Source organism: Geotrypetes seraphini, chromosome 9 (genome assembly GCF_902459505.1).
Source record: "Geotrypetes seraphini chromosome 9, aGeoSer1.1, whole genome shotgun sequence".
Classification (NCBI taxonomy): domain Eukaryota; kingdom Metazoa; phylum Chordata; class Amphibia; order Gymnophiona; family Dermophiidae; genus Geotrypetes; species Geotrypetes seraphini.
The window spans coordinates 119139164-119158834 of NC_047092.1; the positions used below are offsets into that span (position 1 = coordinate 119139164).

The window sequence follows — 19671 nt, forward strand, 5'->3', positions numbered from 1 at the left end:
ATAGAATTATTCGCGGTTTTTATCCCCCTACCGAACCTCACTACAACTTATTTTGAAAAGCATTCACAACTTACTTAGAGCCAACTCTGATCCTCCCCTGCTTCCGTTTCACCTCCCAGACCCCTCCACAACTTACTTAGGGCTGACTCTGACCCACTCCCACCTCCCTCCCGCCTCCTGGACCCTCCACAACTTACTTTTTAAAGCCTGATGATCTAGCGGTGAAGTGGGGCAGGAGCGATCTTCCTATGTCCTACATCATGCAGATCCACAAACAAATGACCGCTGTGAGTTCCTGCGAGACTAGTGGGAACTCATGGAGCCATTTATGTTCACAGCTCTGCATGGGACAGGAGCTTAGGCAGATCACTCCTGCTCCATTTCACTGCTAGACCACCAGGCTTTAAAAATGGAGGAGTCCAGGAGGCAGAAGGGAGGCAGGGGTGGGTCAGAGTCTGCCCTAAAGTTATTCATAAATTTTTCTTATTCATGGGTCGGCTTTGCCCCTGATTCCCGCAAATATAGAGGGAGGAGTGTATACTGGTTAAGGTCTCTGCAAATTAGTAATCAGAAAAGACTGCAGGAATGCACTCCAACAGTACAGCAGAAAAAAAAACAGCTGAATACTAAATTAAATATAAAACATTTACTTTAAATACCAACAGTGGCATACCTAGGGTATGTGGCACCCAGGGCCCATCATTTTTTGACACCCCCCCAATGTAAAAAAATATTTTTTGTAATGACCATGAAACGGAATAAATGGTCAGAATAGAAACAGGCAGTGAAAATTTTTTTTTATTGAACCTCATATTACATTACATTACAAGCAGCGCTGTTACAAACATATTCTGAAGGTCAATGCTAAGGTTAACAAAGTTTCCTTCCTTGGACCAGGAGATACTGACAAACCACTGGAAGAGATCCCAAAACAACTACCCAGGAACAACACCCAAAGACCCACTCAGTGTGTGAACCAGTTGAGTGGAGTGGACTAATTAGGGGGTGGAAATGGGCCCGAAGTTTGCTCAGCAGAATTTCCCAGACCACCTCTTCCTCTCAACACATTGACACGCTGCCACCACCACCATCATTAGGAACATCTCACCGGGTAGGCCAGCAATGCTTATAAACTTTATAAAACACATTATTGTATTTTCTTATAAAGCACATATTTTAAATGAACTCTCTGACATCCTCAGCCTTGCCATTCACAAAAATAGAAGGAAGAAAAGTTCCCATTTCATTCTGTCTCATGTCCCTGGCCTATACAATATTTTTCTTCTGCAGACCCTTCAAAAGTCTGACCAAATCCTCGTTTCACTTGCATTATACAGTACTGAGGATGCCATCTCTCCCCAATCCCAGGTCCTAAAGTCTACGACAGTATCACAAACTAGTGCTGCCAGATTCAGGAAAAAATTTTTCGATTCAGCCTATTGAATTGGTTTATCGATTCGATTTTAATGCCCAATTGGGTGTTTTTTTCAAACATCCTGGTGGGTTTATTTTATAGCTTTTTCACCCCCCTTTGGCTTCTCCTAACCACACTGGTGCTATGGTGTAAATAAAATAAAGAAACAAAAAGGACTTTTCCTCTCTCTGTTAAATCCTAACTCACGTTTGCGGTCTAACACCAGCTCTGGCAGGATACACATTTCAAATCTGACATATTGTAATCACAAAACAGAAAATAAAATTAGTTTTTCTACCTTTTGTTGTCTGGTTATTTTTCAAATCTTGTTGGTCCAAGGCTCTGGTTGTCTTCTGATAACTTGCTTGCCAGGGTCTCCTTCTTCCTTCTTTCTGCATGCTAACCATCCATCTGCCATCTCCGTCCTCCCCGTTTCCCTTCCCTCCCCCAGATGTCTGGCATCTTTCCTTTTTTTCGTCTCCCTCCACAGATCCACCTTTTCTTAACTACCCTTTCATCCAGCATCTCTCCCTCTTTTCCCACCATCCCAGGGTCCACCATCTCTCTCTTTCTTTTCCCAACTACCCTCCTAACCAGTATCTCTATTCCTCCCCTCCACAACATCCCCTGTGTCCAACTTATCTCCCTTTCTGTTCCTACCCTCCCTAAAACCCATGGTCCATCATCTCTCTCCCTCTCCTCTATTTTCATACCCATTATTTCTTCCCACCCAAAGTCCGGCATATGCATGTCTCTTTGAACCCCTCCCCCTTCCCTTCCAATGCGAGACGTCGGGGCTGAACCGGACCGGGAGCACCCCCTCAGGGCTTGGCACCCGGGGCGGACCGCCTCCCATGCCCCCCCCTTGGTACGCCACTGAATACCAATAATATTAGACAATCTGAGTTGAATAAGTGGTTTTACACAGTGAAGGGATTACAATTTTCTATTTCCTAGTACTTAATATATCCTTTTAGCAACAGGAGTCACAAAATCCAATTAAAACTCTGAAACATATTTTAAAAGTTCTTATGAATTTTCCTTTGAAATATAACTCCTAACTTAGTTTAGAAATCTAAATTAATCATGAAAATCAGAAGGTATCAGATAAGTTCCTGACCCACAATTCACACAAACTCAGCATTATCTTCTTTCACATCCTTCTCAACAGCCCGTAAACAGGTTTAATTTGCAGCATTTCTCTTGAAATAAAGCATTTTCTATAAATATTATTAAAAAAAAATATTCACTCTGAAGCCTGAGAGGTGTGTGAAACCTATAAAAATGTGCAGTGAATATATGGAAAACACTAAAAGTGATTGTCAATATTCTTTGATTTAGACTAGCGCTCCTACATGAATAAACCCTGATGCAGCAGATGAAAAAGAATTTCTCGCAAAACGCTGGCTGCATTGGAAAACTGTGAGGCGTCTTATGCTGTGAAAGCTACTGACTGCACATAAATCGATAGCGGTCTACTTCTAAATGCAACAGATAAGATAAGTACTGTTGCTTTTGCTGACTTTTCTCGTCTGTAAAAGTGCCATACATACCAATGTGAGTTAAATGACTGTATGTTTGAAGAATACTGAAGGACTTTGAGAAATGATAGATTACATTACATTAGTGATTTCTATTCCGCCATTACCTTGCAGTTCAAGGCGGATTACATATGAGTTGTCAGGATATTTAGGAGTACATTAGGAGTTGTCTGGACATTTTCGGAGGTGCTAAAGGGTGAAGTGGATTGCAAATGGGGCTTGAGATGGATCTTGCTGTGTTAGTTTGTCTTTATGTAGTTTTTGAATAGCAGGGTTTTTATTTCTTTTTTTAAGGTTTTGTAATCTGCGGTTGAAATCAGTAAATTGGAGAGTTGGTGGTCTAGTTTTGCTGTTTGGGTGGCTAGGAGGTCATCATACATTTTTTTTCGTTTGATGTTTTTGATTGGAGGGTGCGTGAATGGTGCGTGGGTTCTCCTATGTCTGGTTGTGGTGGTTTGAATTAGTCGGTTGTTCCAGTAGGCTGGGCTGTCTCCATTTATGGCTTTGAATAGTAGGCAGTAGAATTTGAAGAGTATTCTTGCTTGCATTGGGAGGTCGAGGTATCCTGCTGTGATGTTGTCGTATTTCCTCAGTGAGTAGATAAGTCTTAGAGCTGTATTTTGTACTGTTTGTAGTTGTTTTATCATGGTTGCGGGGCAAGGGAGATAAGAGGATGTTGCAGTAGTCTAGTAGAGCTAGGACTAGGGATTGGACCACTAGCTGGAATTGTTTTCTGTCAAAGAATTTTCAAACTTGTCTTAGGTTTCTCATGACTGTGAATGATTTTTGTATTGTTTTGTTGATTTGTGGCTGTATGGTACAGCCTCTGTCTATCAGCATTCCCAGAAGTTTTAGAGTGGGTTGAATGGGGTATATGATAGAGTTTATTACAAGGTTTGTTAAGGTTGGGGTTTTGCTATTTTCAAGGAGGATGAATTTTGTTTTGTCAGGATTTAGTTTCAGTTTATGCTCTATCATCCATGTTGCTACTGTTTCTAGTGTTCTGTGCAGTGTGCCCGTCATGGAGGGTGCTGGTTGGTCAAAAGGGAGGAGGATGGTGATGTCATCTGTGTAGCTGTAGGAGGTCAGGCCTAGTTTGTCAAGGCAGGTGCTGAGGGAAGCAATGTATAGGTTGAAGAGTGTGGGAGATAAAGGTGATCCTTGGGGTACGCCACAGGGATTGGACCTTGGTTCTGATTTTTCTTTACTCTGTGAGTTCTGGATTGTAGGAATCCTTTAAATCATGATAGTACTTTGCCTGTGATTCCTATTGAGTCTAATATTTGAAGTAGGTCTGCCAAGTCAAAAGCTGCTCTTTTAACATTTAAAACCATGCAAACTAATTCTCCAGCGTTCATTGATAGATTATTGATCCCTTATGACCCACCAAGATCTTTGAGATCCATAACCCAATCTAACCTTAATATCCCTTCACTGAAGATGATTGGCACACGTCGTACTACCATTTTTTCGGTAACAGCCCCAACGATTTGGAATTCTCTTCCGTTGTATTTAAAAATGGAAAATAATCTAACATCATTCAAAAGCAAATTAAAATGCTTCCTATTTAAAGATGCTTTTAACTGAAGTTTTACTTTATCTTAAATTTAATTTTAATTGACGTCTTAATTTTAATCTCTTTTTTACTTTTTTTAATTAATCTCCCTGCCCTTTTGTTCTTTCCATTAATGTCTCTTCCATTTACTATAACTATTGTATTTCTCCCCTCTTTACCTTGTGTGTCTTTTGTTCGTTCGTCCACAACAACCTTGTATGTATTATAGTTCGTCTGTAGTTTTCTTTTTTTCTTTAAAAAAAGTATGTATTAATTGTAATATTGTTTGTCTAAAGGAAAAAATTTTTTTACTCTGTACAACGCTTTGTAGAATCGATAAGGCGTTTAATCAAATAATTAAAATAAACAATAAACAATCAAGTTGAATAATTAGCTTTTTTTTTTTTGCCTGTGCTGAGGTGTTGTCTAGCAGTATACATGAGGGACCCTAGTAGTGTCTCAGTGCTGTAATTGGTTCTTAAACCAGACTGTGTAGGGTGGAGTAGGTTGTGGTTTTCTAGGTATACGGTTAGGAGTTTAGCTATGAGGCCTTCCATTAGTTTGACGTAAAGTGGTATTGAAGCTATGGGTCTGTAGTTGGAGGGTTGATCTATTGCTCCTTTGTGGTTTTTTAGGATCGGAGTGATGATGATTTCGCTGAGGTCCTGCGGGAAAAGGCTGTCTGTGAGCAAGGTTTGTATACATTGTAAAAGGAGGGGGCGGAATAACGTACTGGTGGTCTTTAACAGGTATGGGATGTAGTGGATGAGGTCACAGGCTGCGTGGCTGTATTTATTGTAGAGTTTGTTTAGGTCTAACCAGTGTATAGTGGAGAAGTGGGACCAGATTCTGTCTGCTGCAACTGATTCTTCTTCTGTAGGGGGTATTGAGATCTCTTCTAGGTGGGTAGGGTTCCAGTGAAAGTAGCCCTGGTACTTGCGATTTTGTTTTTGAAGAATTCCGCCAAAAGGGTGGCTGAGGGAGAGGAAGTGTCGTTATTAGTCAGGTGGGGTTTGGTGTCTGTGAGTTCTTTTAGTAGTTGGAATAGGTTTTTTTTGTGTCTTGAGATTCTCTTCCTATTTGGTTTGAGTAATATGTTCTTTTTTCTTTCAGTTTTTGTTTGTATTGTTGGTTTAGTTTTCTCCATGCTGTGTTAGTGGGCTTTTGATTACTTTTTCTCCATTTTCTTTCTTGTTGTCTGCATTGTCTTGAGTAGTCAAACCACTTGTCTAATTGTCTGCAGATTCTTGTTTTTGTTTATTTTGTTTGTTGAAGAACTTTGGCATAATCCTACCTTCAGGCTTGTCCCCGATTTCAGGACTTTTTGAGAATAACAGATATGAAAGTTTTTAGATAAGAAAATATATATAAAACAATAGAGAAAAAAATAAATAAATATATAAAGAGGAAGAGGGTAGGATGGTGGTTTTGGCCATTGAAAGCAAGAACGATTAATAAGCTGGATACCAACACCAGAAAATATATACCGTACACTATTTCTGAGGCCTTTTTCCACCTTTAGAAAAAAGCTAAAAATAGCTTTAAAAAGTAAATAAAAAAGTAGTTAAGTCTGGGATAACTGGTTCATTTTGTAATGCTAATTCCATTATACATGAACTGAGGTATTTTATATAGGATACATTCTAGTTATTTAAATAACTATGATGTGATCATCTCATTTCATTTCTGTGAACTGCAGATCCCCTTTCTGTATATCAGAAATGGCCTTCAGTGAGAATCAGTGAATACTGGCTACTGACTCCCCCATATTCTTTCTCTGTAACCTTGTCTGACTATGATTATCCAATTCATAATAGCAAGAAACATAGGCCTAAGAGCTCCTTCAATACAAATCAGAGGAGGGGCTAAATAAAATTATTTTGCAAGGGACAGCCTTCTCTCCTTTCCACTCTCCTTTCCACTTTGTCTCTAGGTGGTAATTTTCTTTCTTTCTAGAAAACTCTATGTTCACTATATTAATCCAATGGAAAAAACAACAACATTGTGGCAAACCTCATATGACAGGGCTTGGGAAATGGTTTATACCTTCACCAACCACAACATGTTTACTGTAACTGGGATATGTTGCCTTGATCTCCGCATTCTTTTATACAGCATGCATTTTATAAATTATGTATTTTTTTTTACCTCATCTGCCTTTAATTGCTGTCTTTTTAAATAACTTGTATTGTTTGTATCTTATCCAATTGTTGTGAACAGCCTAGAACTCCTGGGTATGGCAGTATATATAAATAAATGTATTATTATTATTATCTTCCTTCCACTGTCTGAGCTTACCTGAAATCATTTGTTTCCACTACATTACCTGGTTGTCCTTCCCCCTGATGGGGGGACAGCATTTATAGTATGTGGCTCCTGGGGGAATGTGCTCAGAGGTCAGAGTCAGGTAATGGTGAGTGGTCTCCACAGTAAGTGGTGCCCCTGCCTGGCGAGCTTCTCGTATGATGGGTAAAGCTTTAGCAGATGAAAGATGAACAATGTGGCACCGAACACTAGAATGAAAAAGAGTGAATATGACAGTGGAAGTGAACGATTTGACTAAATATCTTGCTGCATTCACCCGCAATATTCTCTCTTTAATTAGATGTATCAAGTCACCCTCATTTATAAAGCATCATTGGTATAGCAATGTTTGGCATAAACAAGTTATACCTTTTCAGTAGTAGCTCAAGGTTAGTTACATTCAGGTATACTACTGTGTTTCCCTGAAAATAAGCCCTACTCCGAAAATAAGCCCTAGCATAATTTTCGGGGTAGGTCTTAATATAAGCCATACCCTAAAAATAAGCCCTAGTTGAAGCGCTATATTCGCCGGTAGCAGCACTTCCCCCTGCCCCCCAGCCCGGCCTACCCTTCCATAACTCCCTCCCATCCTATCAGACCGCTTAAGCCTCTCAATGCAGGAAGTTCGGCAAGTCTCGCAAGATTCTAAACCGCGAGACCTGCCCAAACTTCTCACGCTACTCAAGCTAACAGGGAGTGGAATGGCAGCAACAGGGAGGTAAGTAAACGCGCTATTTACAAGGTTAGGAGAGTAAGTGGTAAAAACTGGAAGAGGATATGAGAATGAGACAGGGTGACTGGAGGGAGGGGGTGATGTGTATGTGAGATACAGTGAAGACTGGAGAGCGATATAAGAGACTGACAGGCTGATTGGAGTGGAGATGTGTGAATGAGAGAGACGCACGCAAAAAGAGAAAACTGGAAGGAGATATAAGAGAGTGAAACAGGGTGACTGTAGGGGGATATGAGAGAGAGACTGAGTGAAGGTATGGGGTATATATAAGGTAACCATACGTCCCGTTTTCAATGGGACAGTCCCGTTATGGGACCGACCGTCCCGTTGTCCCGACCCACCGATTCGCGACACCAAAATGTCCCGTTTTCAGGGACAGCGTCCTGAAGCTGTGCACGATGTTCCGCCACGTATTTCTGTCAAGTGGGATGATCAGTGACACTCAGAAAAGCACACAGACTATATAAAGCCTAAACAATAACACTTTATTACATGCATAGATAAATATAAAAATAGAATATCATCACCGTATTTCCGGACATCACCATCCCTCACAATCGGGAATCCACAACGATTGATAGGAGAGGAGAACCGAATCGGGCTGTCCCTTGGTTGCAACGAAACTGGATTCATTTTCTATGGGCTGAGTTTGTCTCTTTTATAGAGAAAAACTGCTGCCCTCTTAGTAAGACAGCCGGTTCTGGTCTTTTGTTATCTGTTTTGGCAACTCCTAGGTCAAAAAGGTCAAGATAGCAGATACTTGTCACTGTCCCTTTCTTTTTGATGTAGTTTCCCATCTGTCTTTACTGATGATCATCTGGTTTTACTGTCCTTTGAAGATCAATGAGGTCAGGATGTTAGCTCAGCTGTCCTTTTGAGATCTAGGAGGTCAGATCTCAGATAAGCAAGGTTATTGTAGAGACCATCTGGTCTTACTGTCCTGTGGAGATCAAAGAGGTCAGGATCTCAAATAAGCAAGGAGGTGTTGCAGTTTATTGTCTCTTTGATGCTATCCAGTTGTCACTCAAATAAAGGAAGTCAGGATAGGTGTTGCACTGTCTCTTTGATGCTATCAAGAAGGTGTTAGAGGCCATCCTTTTGGTGTTGTCAAGGTAACATTCAGGACAAAGAGGTCAGATAAGCAGACTTGAGGAGACATGTCACGTATTATGCTGAGTCCATTTACTCCCTGGGCATAACACACGGGGACAATGGACCGGCGATTGCTTCCCCTCCTGCGCTAAAGCCTGCTCCCTCCTTCCTTCCCTATGGCTCCAAAATGGTCAGGGGGGCCTGCTAGGTCCAAAATTACCCTCCCTATTATCGGGGATGGCAAGGGGGCCCTGTGATCCAGGCAGCTCACTTAGGTGCCATCAGCCCTGCCTTCGGCTGCGCCGGTAATGCTAAACTGCACGGTAAAGCCAAAAAGAGAAGCCGCAGGACTTTTCCACTTGCCTGCATCGCTCTAGGTTCTGCCGCTCTTGATCCCGCCCCCCTCTGAAGTGACTTCCTGTTTTTGAGGGGCAGATCGAGAGTGGCAGAACTTTGAGCAATGCAGGCAAGTGGGAAAGTCCCGTGGCTTCTCTCTTTGGTTTTACAGTGCAGTTTAGCATTACCGGCGCAGCCGAAGGCAGGGCTGATGGCAGCTATGAATCGCCTCCAGTCTGGCAGCAGCACTAGAACACTTGCCTCTAAATTAAGCTAAGGGCTGATTCCCTGTGGATAAAGAGGTGAAGTACTGGAATGGGATGTGAGAAGATGGTGGGTTGGCTGGCTCAGGAAAGGGGATAAAGCTGCTAAATCAGATAAGGAAGAAAAAAAGGAACACAGGAAGATGCTGGACATAAAGGTTGTAGGGTGAAGGAAAAAAAAACAGACATGAGGAGTAGGAAGGCAGGTGGGAGATGCTGGACACAAAAGGAGATAGAAGGAAAAGGGAGAGGAACGAGAGATGCCAAGTCCATGTGAGGGAGGGAAAGGAAATGAGATACCAGACCATGAAGGGGGAGGGAGAGATGCCAGAGCATGGGGGGAGAGAGAGGAAACAAATGCCAGACCAGAGGGAAAGGAGGGAGATAGATGCCAGGGCATGGGGGAGGGGAGGGAAGGAGATAGAGACGTCAGACCATGGGATGGAGTGGGAAAGAAGGAAGGAAAGGAGAGATTCCAGAGCATAGGGAGACAGAAAAATGGAGAGGGGGGAAGCTGAAATGAATCATGTAGAAAGAGGGAAGATATCATATGGAATAGAGAGAGAGGGCGGGCACTGGATGGAAAGGGCAGAGAGGGCAGAGAATGGAAGGGGTGAGACAGAGGGTGAACAGTAGATGGAAAAGGTAGAGAGAGGGGGACAGACACTGAATGGAAGTGTGGAAGAGAGAAGGGACAGACGCTGAATGGAAGTGTAGGGGAGAGGAGGGACAGACGCTGAATGGAAGTGTAGGGGAGAGGAGGGCCTATGCGGAATGGAAATGTGGGGAGAGGAGGGACAGACACTGAATAGAAGTGTGGGGGAGAGGGGGGCAGACTGAATGGAAGTGGGGGAGAGGGGGAGCAGATGCTGGAAGGAAGTGGGGAGGCGAAAGAAAAAAGGGCACATGCTGGATTGAGGGAAGAGGATAGAGTTAGATACTGGTTGGGGTGAGGGAAAGAGGTAGCAAGCTATAGGTAGACACAATGAAAGAGGGAAATTGAGGACTGAATAGTAAGAAAGAATTTAGACATAGGCAGAAAATAAATTGAGAAAGAAGAACAGGTGGAAGGGAGCAGAGAGAGAGATGCCTGAACAGGGGGAAAGGGAGGAGACAGATACCAAACCAAGGAGGAGGAAAAGAGGAAGGAGACAGATACCAGATCTGAGAGGAGAAAAGGAGGAGAGAGATAAGCTAAAATCTGCTGGGAGGGAAGGAGGGAGGAAGGTGAGAAAGAGGCAGAGAAAGTGTGGGGGTGGTAAGCAGATTAGAAAGACTAGAGAGAGAAAGGCCTGGACCACAGGGGAAAGACAAGAAGCAGATGCAGGACTATGGGAAGTTCAGACAGAGGGGGAGAGACCCTGGGGAAGAACAGGGAGATTTAAGATCATAACAGAGGAGGGCGAGAGAGGGAGACCTGGAACAAAGGTACAAATGAGAACTGACACTGGATCTGGGGAGGGTAAGAGGGAAAATAGAGAGAAACCTAGACCCAAAGGGGATGGGGCTGGATTGTGAAAGAAATGTTGGATGCGAAAGAAAGAAAGATCGGATGCACAGTCAGAAGGAAGTGCAACCAGAGACTCATGAAATCACCAGACAACAAAGGTAGGAAAAATGATTTTATTTTAAATTTAGTGATCAAAATGTGTCCATTTTGAGAATTTATATCTGCTGTCTATATTTTGCTCTATATTTGTCTATAGTATTTTGCACTATATTTTTCTATAGTTACTGAGGTGACATTGCATATTTTAAATTCATCTGCATTGACATCTTTGAAAAAAATCCGAAACTCGTAAATGATAATTAACATTTTCTCTGCGTGGTGTGCTTTGTGTTTTTTTTTTAATTTTATGTTTACCATTATGAATTAATAAGATATTGTGTGTACATGAAAAATGAATGGAAGAAATTGGGGGTGGGACTAGGGTGGGGTGGGGGGTTGGCTAGGGTGGGATTGGGGCGGGTCTGAATATTAATAGATGTCCCATTTTGATGAAATAAATAAATGGTCACGTTAGGTATATATGAGAGAAATAGAGACACTGGGTTGAAGGCTGGAGGGAGGTATGGACGTGAGAGGTAGTGGAGAGTCACAAATGGGTCCTGGTTCACCTAAAATCGCGGTACCTTTGCAATGGCTAGAGGGGATCCCCAAGCCCCACCAGCTGAGAGGTGGGGCAGGGGGAAGCAGATAAGCAGGTTGTTATGAGAAGCACCTGACAATTTTTCATTGTTCAGATTTTTAATTTACCTTTGAAATGGCTACCTTTGAAATACCGTGTTTCCCCGAAAATAAGACCTAGTGCATTTTTGGGGGCCCAAAATTAATATAAGACAATGCCTTATTTTCGGAGAAACACAATAGGTGTTTCCCTGTCCCTAGAGGGCCTACAATCTAATTTTGTACTTAAAACAATGGAGTTAAATAACTTGCCCAAGACCACAAGGAGTACCTGTGGGATTTAAACCAGGCTCCTCTAGAGAGTGTGACACAGTGGTTAGAGCTACAGCCTCAGTACTCTGAGGTTGTGGGTTCAAACCCCACACTGTTCCTTGTGACCCTGGGCAAGTCACTTAATCCTCCACTGCCCCAGGTACATTAGATAGATTGTGAGCCCACCAGGACAAATAGGGTAAATGCTTAAATTACCTTTATGTAAAGTGCTTTGAGTGTGGTTGTAAAACTACAAGTCATTTTTAATCAATAGTCTAATCCTCCTCTATATGTATTGGGGCCAATATTCAGACTGTGGGAGAAAGCCGTAGTCGGCACTGAGCACACATATTCAATGTCGAGCCATTTCTGGTGACTGGAATTGAATATCCAATTTATTTTTGGCAATTATAAACTTAGCTGGCTAAGTAGATATTCAGCACTGGCCAGCTAAGTTTATAGAAGTCAACAACAGACTAGCTATATACGCATCCTGATTTGGCCACTAAACATAGCCAGCTAGTGCTTTAAATTTCACAGATTTTTGCACTATTAGCGCTTAGCCAAATGTGTGCTATTTAATGGCCTGGAATAGCTCCTGGCCAGTTAAATAGTGCTGATTATCGGCCAGATTTTGCTTTTGGGTGGGAGGTAGCTGAGAGTTGTGGTATAGTTTGCAGGGAAGAATCAGGGTAGTTTTAGGATGGTAGAAGAAGTTTCAGGGGTTACTTTTAGGGGGGGGAGCATAGTTTTTGCAGGCAGAGGCAGTTAGCAGAGTGGTGGGCAGTTGAGGGGCTATTTTTTGGGTGGGACAATTTTCAGGATGCAGGGCAGTTGTGGAATAGAATTTTTTAATGGGACAACTTACAGGGTGGTGAGGCAGTTGTGAGACTAGGGGGGTATTTATCTTTAACTTTCAGTCCAATATGGCCTATTTTCAAACTCAATGTACGTTTTTACCAGTTCTTCCCATAAGACAAGTTTCATCCCACTATGCTAATTTTTGAGTTATTTTGCCCCCACACCTGCTCCCATAGAAATGCATTGGATCATTTTTGGGAAGGGGGATATTTCTTTAGAACCTGATCCATTTTTATACGTTTTTAACCAGATGTTTCTTTTTATTGGGATTTTTTTCCCCAACTTGGCAAGTTTCATCCCATTCTATTATATTTTTGAAGAGCTATTTTGACCCTAAACAGATGGACAGACAAATGATATTCTTGACCCCTTTTGCATAATTCTTTCCAAACTATGTTGAGTTGGGAAGAATTAAAAAAAAAAAAAATCAATTGCCCATCCTCAACAACTCAAATAATGCAGCCATATCAAAACATTAATTCTCAGGAAAAATACATCAACAATAAATATGATGGCCACATTTCATATTGCTATATTTTGCTAGGCCTCTGATCTTCAGCCCTGAATTGATTCTCCTACCTTTCATCTGTGAATTATATCCACCATTAGACAGATTATGAAACAATGCCCCTATAGACTGATCAAAAATAGAACTCACGTGGCTGGTTTCAGTAGCTAAGTGGTATGTACTTTCTATGCAGAGGGCAAAGGGTTGATTCATAGGCAGTGTTGTTTAAAGCACTAGGTCAAAGTACTTACAAGGGGGTGCTGAAAAGTTCTCAGCCCAACCAACCAACTCCTTAAATTCTGAATGTTATTTTGCCACTGTAGTTGAGGAGTATTTTTAATTTCATTAAGTGCCAATTTTCAGAAATGAAATTCTATATTTTGACATTGTTTTAGATCATTGTTTGAACCATATCCTCGTCATTCTCTTCTTGATTGGGCTCAGTGGTGTAGTAAAGGGGGCAGACTGCCCCCTGTGTCATCTTTATGGGGGGGGGGGGTACCGGCACCTCTCCTCCTCTCCATCCCCCCATGTACCTCATTAAATATTTGCTGGCATGAGCAGCATCTTCCACTTGCTGCTCGCGCTAGCCTCCGCTCCCTTCTGACATCACTTCCTGGTTGCAAGACCAGGACTTCATGTCAGAAGATATCTCAGGCCAGCACAAACAGCAGGTGGAAGATGCTACCCATGCCAGTGAACATTTCAAGAGGTACGCAGGGGTGGGGTGCTCTAGTGGTGGGAAGACTGGGGGGAGGCACTCAAGCGTCAAGAAAGAATGGGGATGCATGACGCAGTGATGCAGGGCACCACCGCCCCGAGCGCTAACATCCCTCACTATGCCAATGGTTGGCCTGAGAACTTTTCAGCACTCCCTTATAAGTAAAATAAAAATATATGTATATGTTAATACTTAAGTAAAAATACAATGAAAAACACATTAAAAATTTTACTTAAGTGAAAATATTATCACTTATTCCCCCCCCCCCCCCACACAAACACACACCCTTTTACAAAGCTACGCTAGTGGCTGCCATTGTGATAACTTCCCTAAAGCCCATAGGGATTTATTTTATTTGCATATTTTCAAAAGAAAATACACAGGTCAACACCTGAATTGTATGACAATTACATCAATGAAAACTTTGAACAGGAAAACAATTATCATAATTGCAATTACATATCAATGCATGTCCGAGTCCACAATAAGAGAGCAAAATGATGGAAATGAAAAGAATAATGGAGATAATCTTTTCAAAAAAGAAGAAAAAACCCATAAAGGCCATAAAGGAGAACTAGCTGGTAATTCACATATAGCAAGTATATATCAATCCAATATGAGCCAACCTAAATGAGAGAAAATAGCAATTGGAATTGGAGCTACTCTAGCTTCCAGAAAATTTTTTTAAATGTGATGGCTCTAAAAAGACATAGGTATGACTTTGATATTTCATGATACACTTACAAGGAAATTGAAGGAAATAAGTAGTACCCAAAGATACAACCTGCTGACACAAACCCCAAAAGGCCTTGTGTCTGCTCTGTGTTACCTTGGACAAATCAGGAAAAACCAACACATTTGAGCCACAGAATTTAACATCCTTATATCAAAAATACAGTCTCAAAATCCAATTTCTATCGGATTCTAAGGCAAAAGTCACTATCAGTGTCAACCTAGCAGCTATAATCACAGACTGAGAGTTTTAAAGAAAAACAAAAAAGTAAAATCAAGGCTAGACACTCATTCTTCTTTTCATCTTTTTCCTTCTCCGACAAACCAGAGGTTAAATAAAAGGCCCTGGTTAAAGATGGTATAGAATCCTTAGGAATCTGTAGAATTTCCTTAAAATACTTTTTTTTACCATATTTATCGGTGACAAGAGAGGGGTTTGGGGAAAATTCACAAATTTCAAATTCAATCTTCTATTAGAATTCTCAATTGTCTCCACCTTTTGATGGATCCATAATTTATCTTTAACTAATTCTTGCTGACAGTCTAGAATTTTCTCATGCTTATCCAGATGCTCTTGATGTTTCCCAACCTGGTTTTGAAGGAAAAGCAACCCTGCACCAATTTTATCCAAACCCTGACTCACTGAACGCTCCATTTTTTAAAATTGCTTTACAAACCTCTCCTAAGAAGACAGAATCTTGCTTATACCTCTTTAATGTGCCTGTTATCCCATCAGACCTCATATCCTCTGTTGTTACAGTGCCTAGAGTTCCCCTAGAAATCATTTGGTCCTCTCCACTCGTCACCTCTTCAGGGGATAACAAGAGGGGACTTTGTGAGGTTGGAGCATTTAAAGGCGATGGGATCCCACCACCACCACAAGCCACTATATGCACTTCCGCATCCAAGTTCTGTGGTGATCCCTTCGTTGCAGCCGGGAAACCTGGTCTCAGAGAGGTCTCGCGTTGTTCGGGATGCATTGTAGTTTCCAACAACGCTGGAGCGGCCTCTACAATTGTCGCTCTGGAGTCCTCCGAACTCTCCATACTAGATGCAGATGACAAAAAGCCTCGGATAGAGGTTTTGACCAAGACTGGGCCAGGGCAGGTGAGTAGGCACTTTCACCTGGCCCTTCCTTTTCTTGCCCATCTTCACTAACCCAACAGCTCAGTTAGCGTCTGACCTCCCCACCGCCATCTTGCTCAACATGGTCAGCCCATAGGGTTTTAAAGGACTTCTGATCTTTTGCAGAGTAGCAGTCACTATCACGGATTTGTAAAAGAGGGGACTAATATATTACTTTTTGAGTAAAAAGTAAAAGTATTACAACTACAATGAATACAACTGTAAGTATTAATATTTTTATTTCAGCAACTTTATTGTTCTGAAGTTCAGTCCACTTAGCTCTTAGTAAAACTAAATTTCAGGAAATAACTATCACTTATGCAAGTGTGCTTGTAATTCATTAATCCAGTACAATTAAAAGGTTGTGTAACAACTGAACTAGCACAAAGTTGATTGCTCAGTCTGATTTTTAAAAAAGTTCCTTCAATTTAAGTTAAATTGCAGTATTACTGATGTCTTCTGACTTTATCTGCAGGTATTAATCAAGGGAATTTCTGTTTGAAAAGAAATACTTTATTGTCATTATCATCTGCATTAGGTAGATCTATCTAATTCATTACTTGTACTGTATCTTCATTATCATTGTCATGCTGTCCAATTACAAAGAAAGCTTTCATAAAGTTTTAATCATTTGTCTGATGGCAAACTCTGTTTGAATATCTTCAAGAACATCAGATATGTAGGAACCCTTTAGTCTCAAGGAAAGACAAGCAGACTTTCCCTCTAAAGACTCCACCAAGCCAATGGTACGCTTTATGTGCCATCTCATCACTGGCCCTTTATCTTTTATATTATAAATTTTTCAATACTTTAATCAATCTCTACTTGGAGATTTCACAAAACTTAAAATTCCATCTATATGAAATAATCATTACTTAACTTCAGGCTTTATTGATACAGCACTCTGGGAGCTTAGTATCTGTTATGTTTCACCTGAAGCTTTTTCAAGGATACTCCCATATGAAAAATTATAAAAATTACATTCCTTCTTACATATTGTCACAGGGTAGACCCTATGACTGAGAAGGGTAGTGAGAAAACGCCGGTGCCTAGGGCTAGGCAAGGGAAAGTACTGTCCCAAAGTAGAAAAACCCTACCAACACCTCAACCCAGAACTAGAACCAGGCAGGGAAGGTTTAGTCAGGAGCAGGAAAATACCTATTTGTTTTCACCTGAATTAAGGAAGGGGGAACAAGGTGCAGTTGGAACTAATAGTGCTGAGAATAGTGTTCCTAGGGGGAAGGTTTACAAGGCAACTCACAACATTCATGGGGGACCCAATTCAAGGAGACATCAAGAACATTCTAGTCTCCACTTTAGCCAGGAACAAGCAGCACCTGTAGCTCATTATCCTGAGGCTTATAGGGGCCAGCAGCATTACTCAGAAGGGAGGCAGCTACTGAACCAACCCACACTAGAGAGAAAACATGGTAGTGAAGGAAGACCAGTTCCTAAGACCCAAAGCAGCATACCTCAACAGAATACACAGATCAGATCTAACCATATTGAGTCTGAAATGTTAGAGGATTTTGTGAGTGAAGCTTCTGAGAATGAAGAGTATTTAGACCCTGAAGAAGGCATGGACTTTAATGAGGGAAATACTGAAACAGACATGGAAACTGAGTGTGGTTAAATTGAGGTCATGCTGGAACGTTGCAAAAATAGCAAACTTAGAAGTTAAAATGGCTTGCTAATTTGTTGAGGAAGTAAAGGGGCTGGCTTCCCCAGTAAACTCAAGTTTGGAAAGTTTACTGTAATGCTTAAAGCCTTGTGAAGGTTCTTGCAAGCTTCTTTTGAAAGAATCTGAGTTTTTCTAGGCTGTGGCAGTTTGCACTGCACAGCCCTGACAGTAGTCTTTTTGGAATATTTTTCCTTTTTGGTTTTTCATTTAGACTGGATTGTGGGTCCTGTGGGAAGGGACCTTAATCAACGATCACTGTGGGAGGAGGTCCCTTCTGCCCTGATCTCTACATTCAGAAGAGATCAGAGGCAAGATCCAGTCTGACACTGCCAGTAATAATTTTGAAAAAGAAATTGAATAAGAAACTATAGGAAAGCATTTTTTTTCTTTAAACCAGCTGAATATAACACTGGGAAGAGTAAGGAGTCCCTGTTGTCAGACGTTTGAATGGACCAGGAGTGACACAACTCAAGGGAGGCCATTTTGGACTATATCTTTGAAAGCCAAGCTTTCTTTTGAACCATGAATGTTATTTTGGGGGTTTTTGAAAATTGAAGGTCCAAATGCAATAAAGTACTTGAAGTTGGAATCAATCCAGGTATTTTTATTACTTAATCCACCACTCCAATTGGGAACTGATTAAACGCTTGGTCAGCCATCGTGTGCTGTGGGCTCTCTCGGCCATACCCCCTTGGGTGTGGCCTGGCCTGGTGACGCACGGTAACAATATTTACTCACTTAACACCCCAAAACCCCGTAATCCTACCAGAGCTGTCTTCGTCATCCAACTTAGTTACTTAATCCAGTCAAGATGGTGGCAGCATTTTTTTATGAGTTTTATATCTAAACTGAAAACTGACTGGATTAAGTAACCAAGTTGGATGACGAAGATAGCTCTGGTAGGAATATGAGATTTTGGGGTGTTAAATGAGTAAATATGTAAGAAGGAATGTAATTTTTATAATAATTTTTTCATAGGAGAGTATCCTTGAAAAAGCTTCGGGTGAAACATGTCGGATGGGGTTTTTTGTACTATATACAGAAATGTATTGCTAATACTGGGATCAAAAATTGTTTGATTTTTAGTACTTGTCACACATGAAAAAATTTTTAACACATCCGGCCACTCCTTAGAGGAAGCATGGACCACTAGGTGCTGTTTATAGAATCTGGCACTTAAAGCCTTCAGATGAAAAGTCCAAAACTGTTTTGCTTGAAAGAAGTAATGTTTTTTTCCTGAAAATAATCTTCTTAATTGATCAGATTTGGAAGGTTCTGCTTCATTCAAAGAACATATATAAGGATTAAAACATACCTATCCATTTTTTTTTAATGGGGGAGAGGAAGTCAAGGAAGGATATATTCTTACTTGTACAGCAAGCAAAGCTCAGCAACCATTTGGATAGCTTGTACTTCCATGATGTCTGGGCGAGTTTTCAGGAATGTATTGTATTCTGAGGGGTCTATGGAGGAAGACAGACAAGTCAGGAATATTGAAACTGGATTCATTACTCTTGAATCACAGATGCTAACTATTGCTAAACATGCATTCATTCTGATTAGCAAGATACTTTCCAAGAAAGGCTGAAGCATACAGAAAGATGGCTTTTTAACTTCACTTTTGGCATTGCACTGTCGACTTGCGTTTCATTCACACAGGCTTCTGTTTTATACCTTTCTCATTGCGGTTTATCTTAAACCTTAACAATCATGGACCCCTGAAGAAGGTTTTTTCTCCGAAACACAGACCGTGTTGGGTCCCTTAGTTTGTAGTAAGGTGATATCAGTAACTGCATTAATATTTGGTACAAATAAACATAGCCTGCATCTTGTACATTTTGATCTTCAATTTTTTCTTATTTTTTGCTCATACAATAAAAGCCCACCATAGGTGAAAATCACAAATACCTGTACAGTAGAGGATGATTTTAAGTGGTACTTTATGCACATATACTAATACATACAAATCCATTTTAAAGTTACTCCATATTATATAGCAATAATTCGGGGGGCGTGGCCGTGCAGAGAGCAGGGAGGACGCGTTTTCCCTGAGCTCCGCTGTTCTTCCCCTGCCCCGGCTTCCCTGCACTAAAATCAGCGACTATCAACTCCACCGAGCGCCTTCCTTTGCTCCTTGGGGGCCCATGGACAGATACATTCACAAGGGAACAGTGGATATGGCCTCCAAGGTAGGCAAAAAAGATCGGGAACGGGCGAAATCGGGTCCCAGCCACGAGGACAAGATGGCGGACCCGGGCGATTCGGCGGCTGCAGGGGGAGCGGATTTGATTGCGCGCCTCACCGAAGCAGTTGTCCTAGCGCTAGGGACGCGCCTGGACAAAATGCAGGGTTCTCTGGATGCTTT

The 19671-nt window shown here is 41.4% G+C and overlaps 1 protein-coding gene and 1 long non-coding RNA gene across 3 annotated transcripts in view; one reads left to right on the forward strand and one right to left on the reverse strand.

Annotated features, from left to right (window-relative positions):
• The window catches only part of LOC117366350, a 175211-nt gene that overhangs the window by 49916 nt on the left and 105624 nt on the right, over positions 1-19671 (forward strand). The window lies entirely within an intron of this gene.
• The window catches only part of LOC117366348 (allantoinase, mitochondrial-like), a 174323-nt gene that overhangs the window by 40622 nt on the left and 114030 nt on the right, over positions 1-19671 (reverse strand). For both annotated transcript variants that reach the window (XM_033957618.1, XM_033957620.1), the window contains 2 exons: positions 18676-18769; positions 6837-7023 (listed from right to left, as the gene is read on the reverse strand). In XM_033957618.1, coding sequence (XP_033813509.1) covers positions 6837-7023; positions 18676-18769 — 281 coding nt within the window. The remainder of the gene's footprint in view (positions 1-6836; positions 7024-18675; positions 18770-19671) is intronic.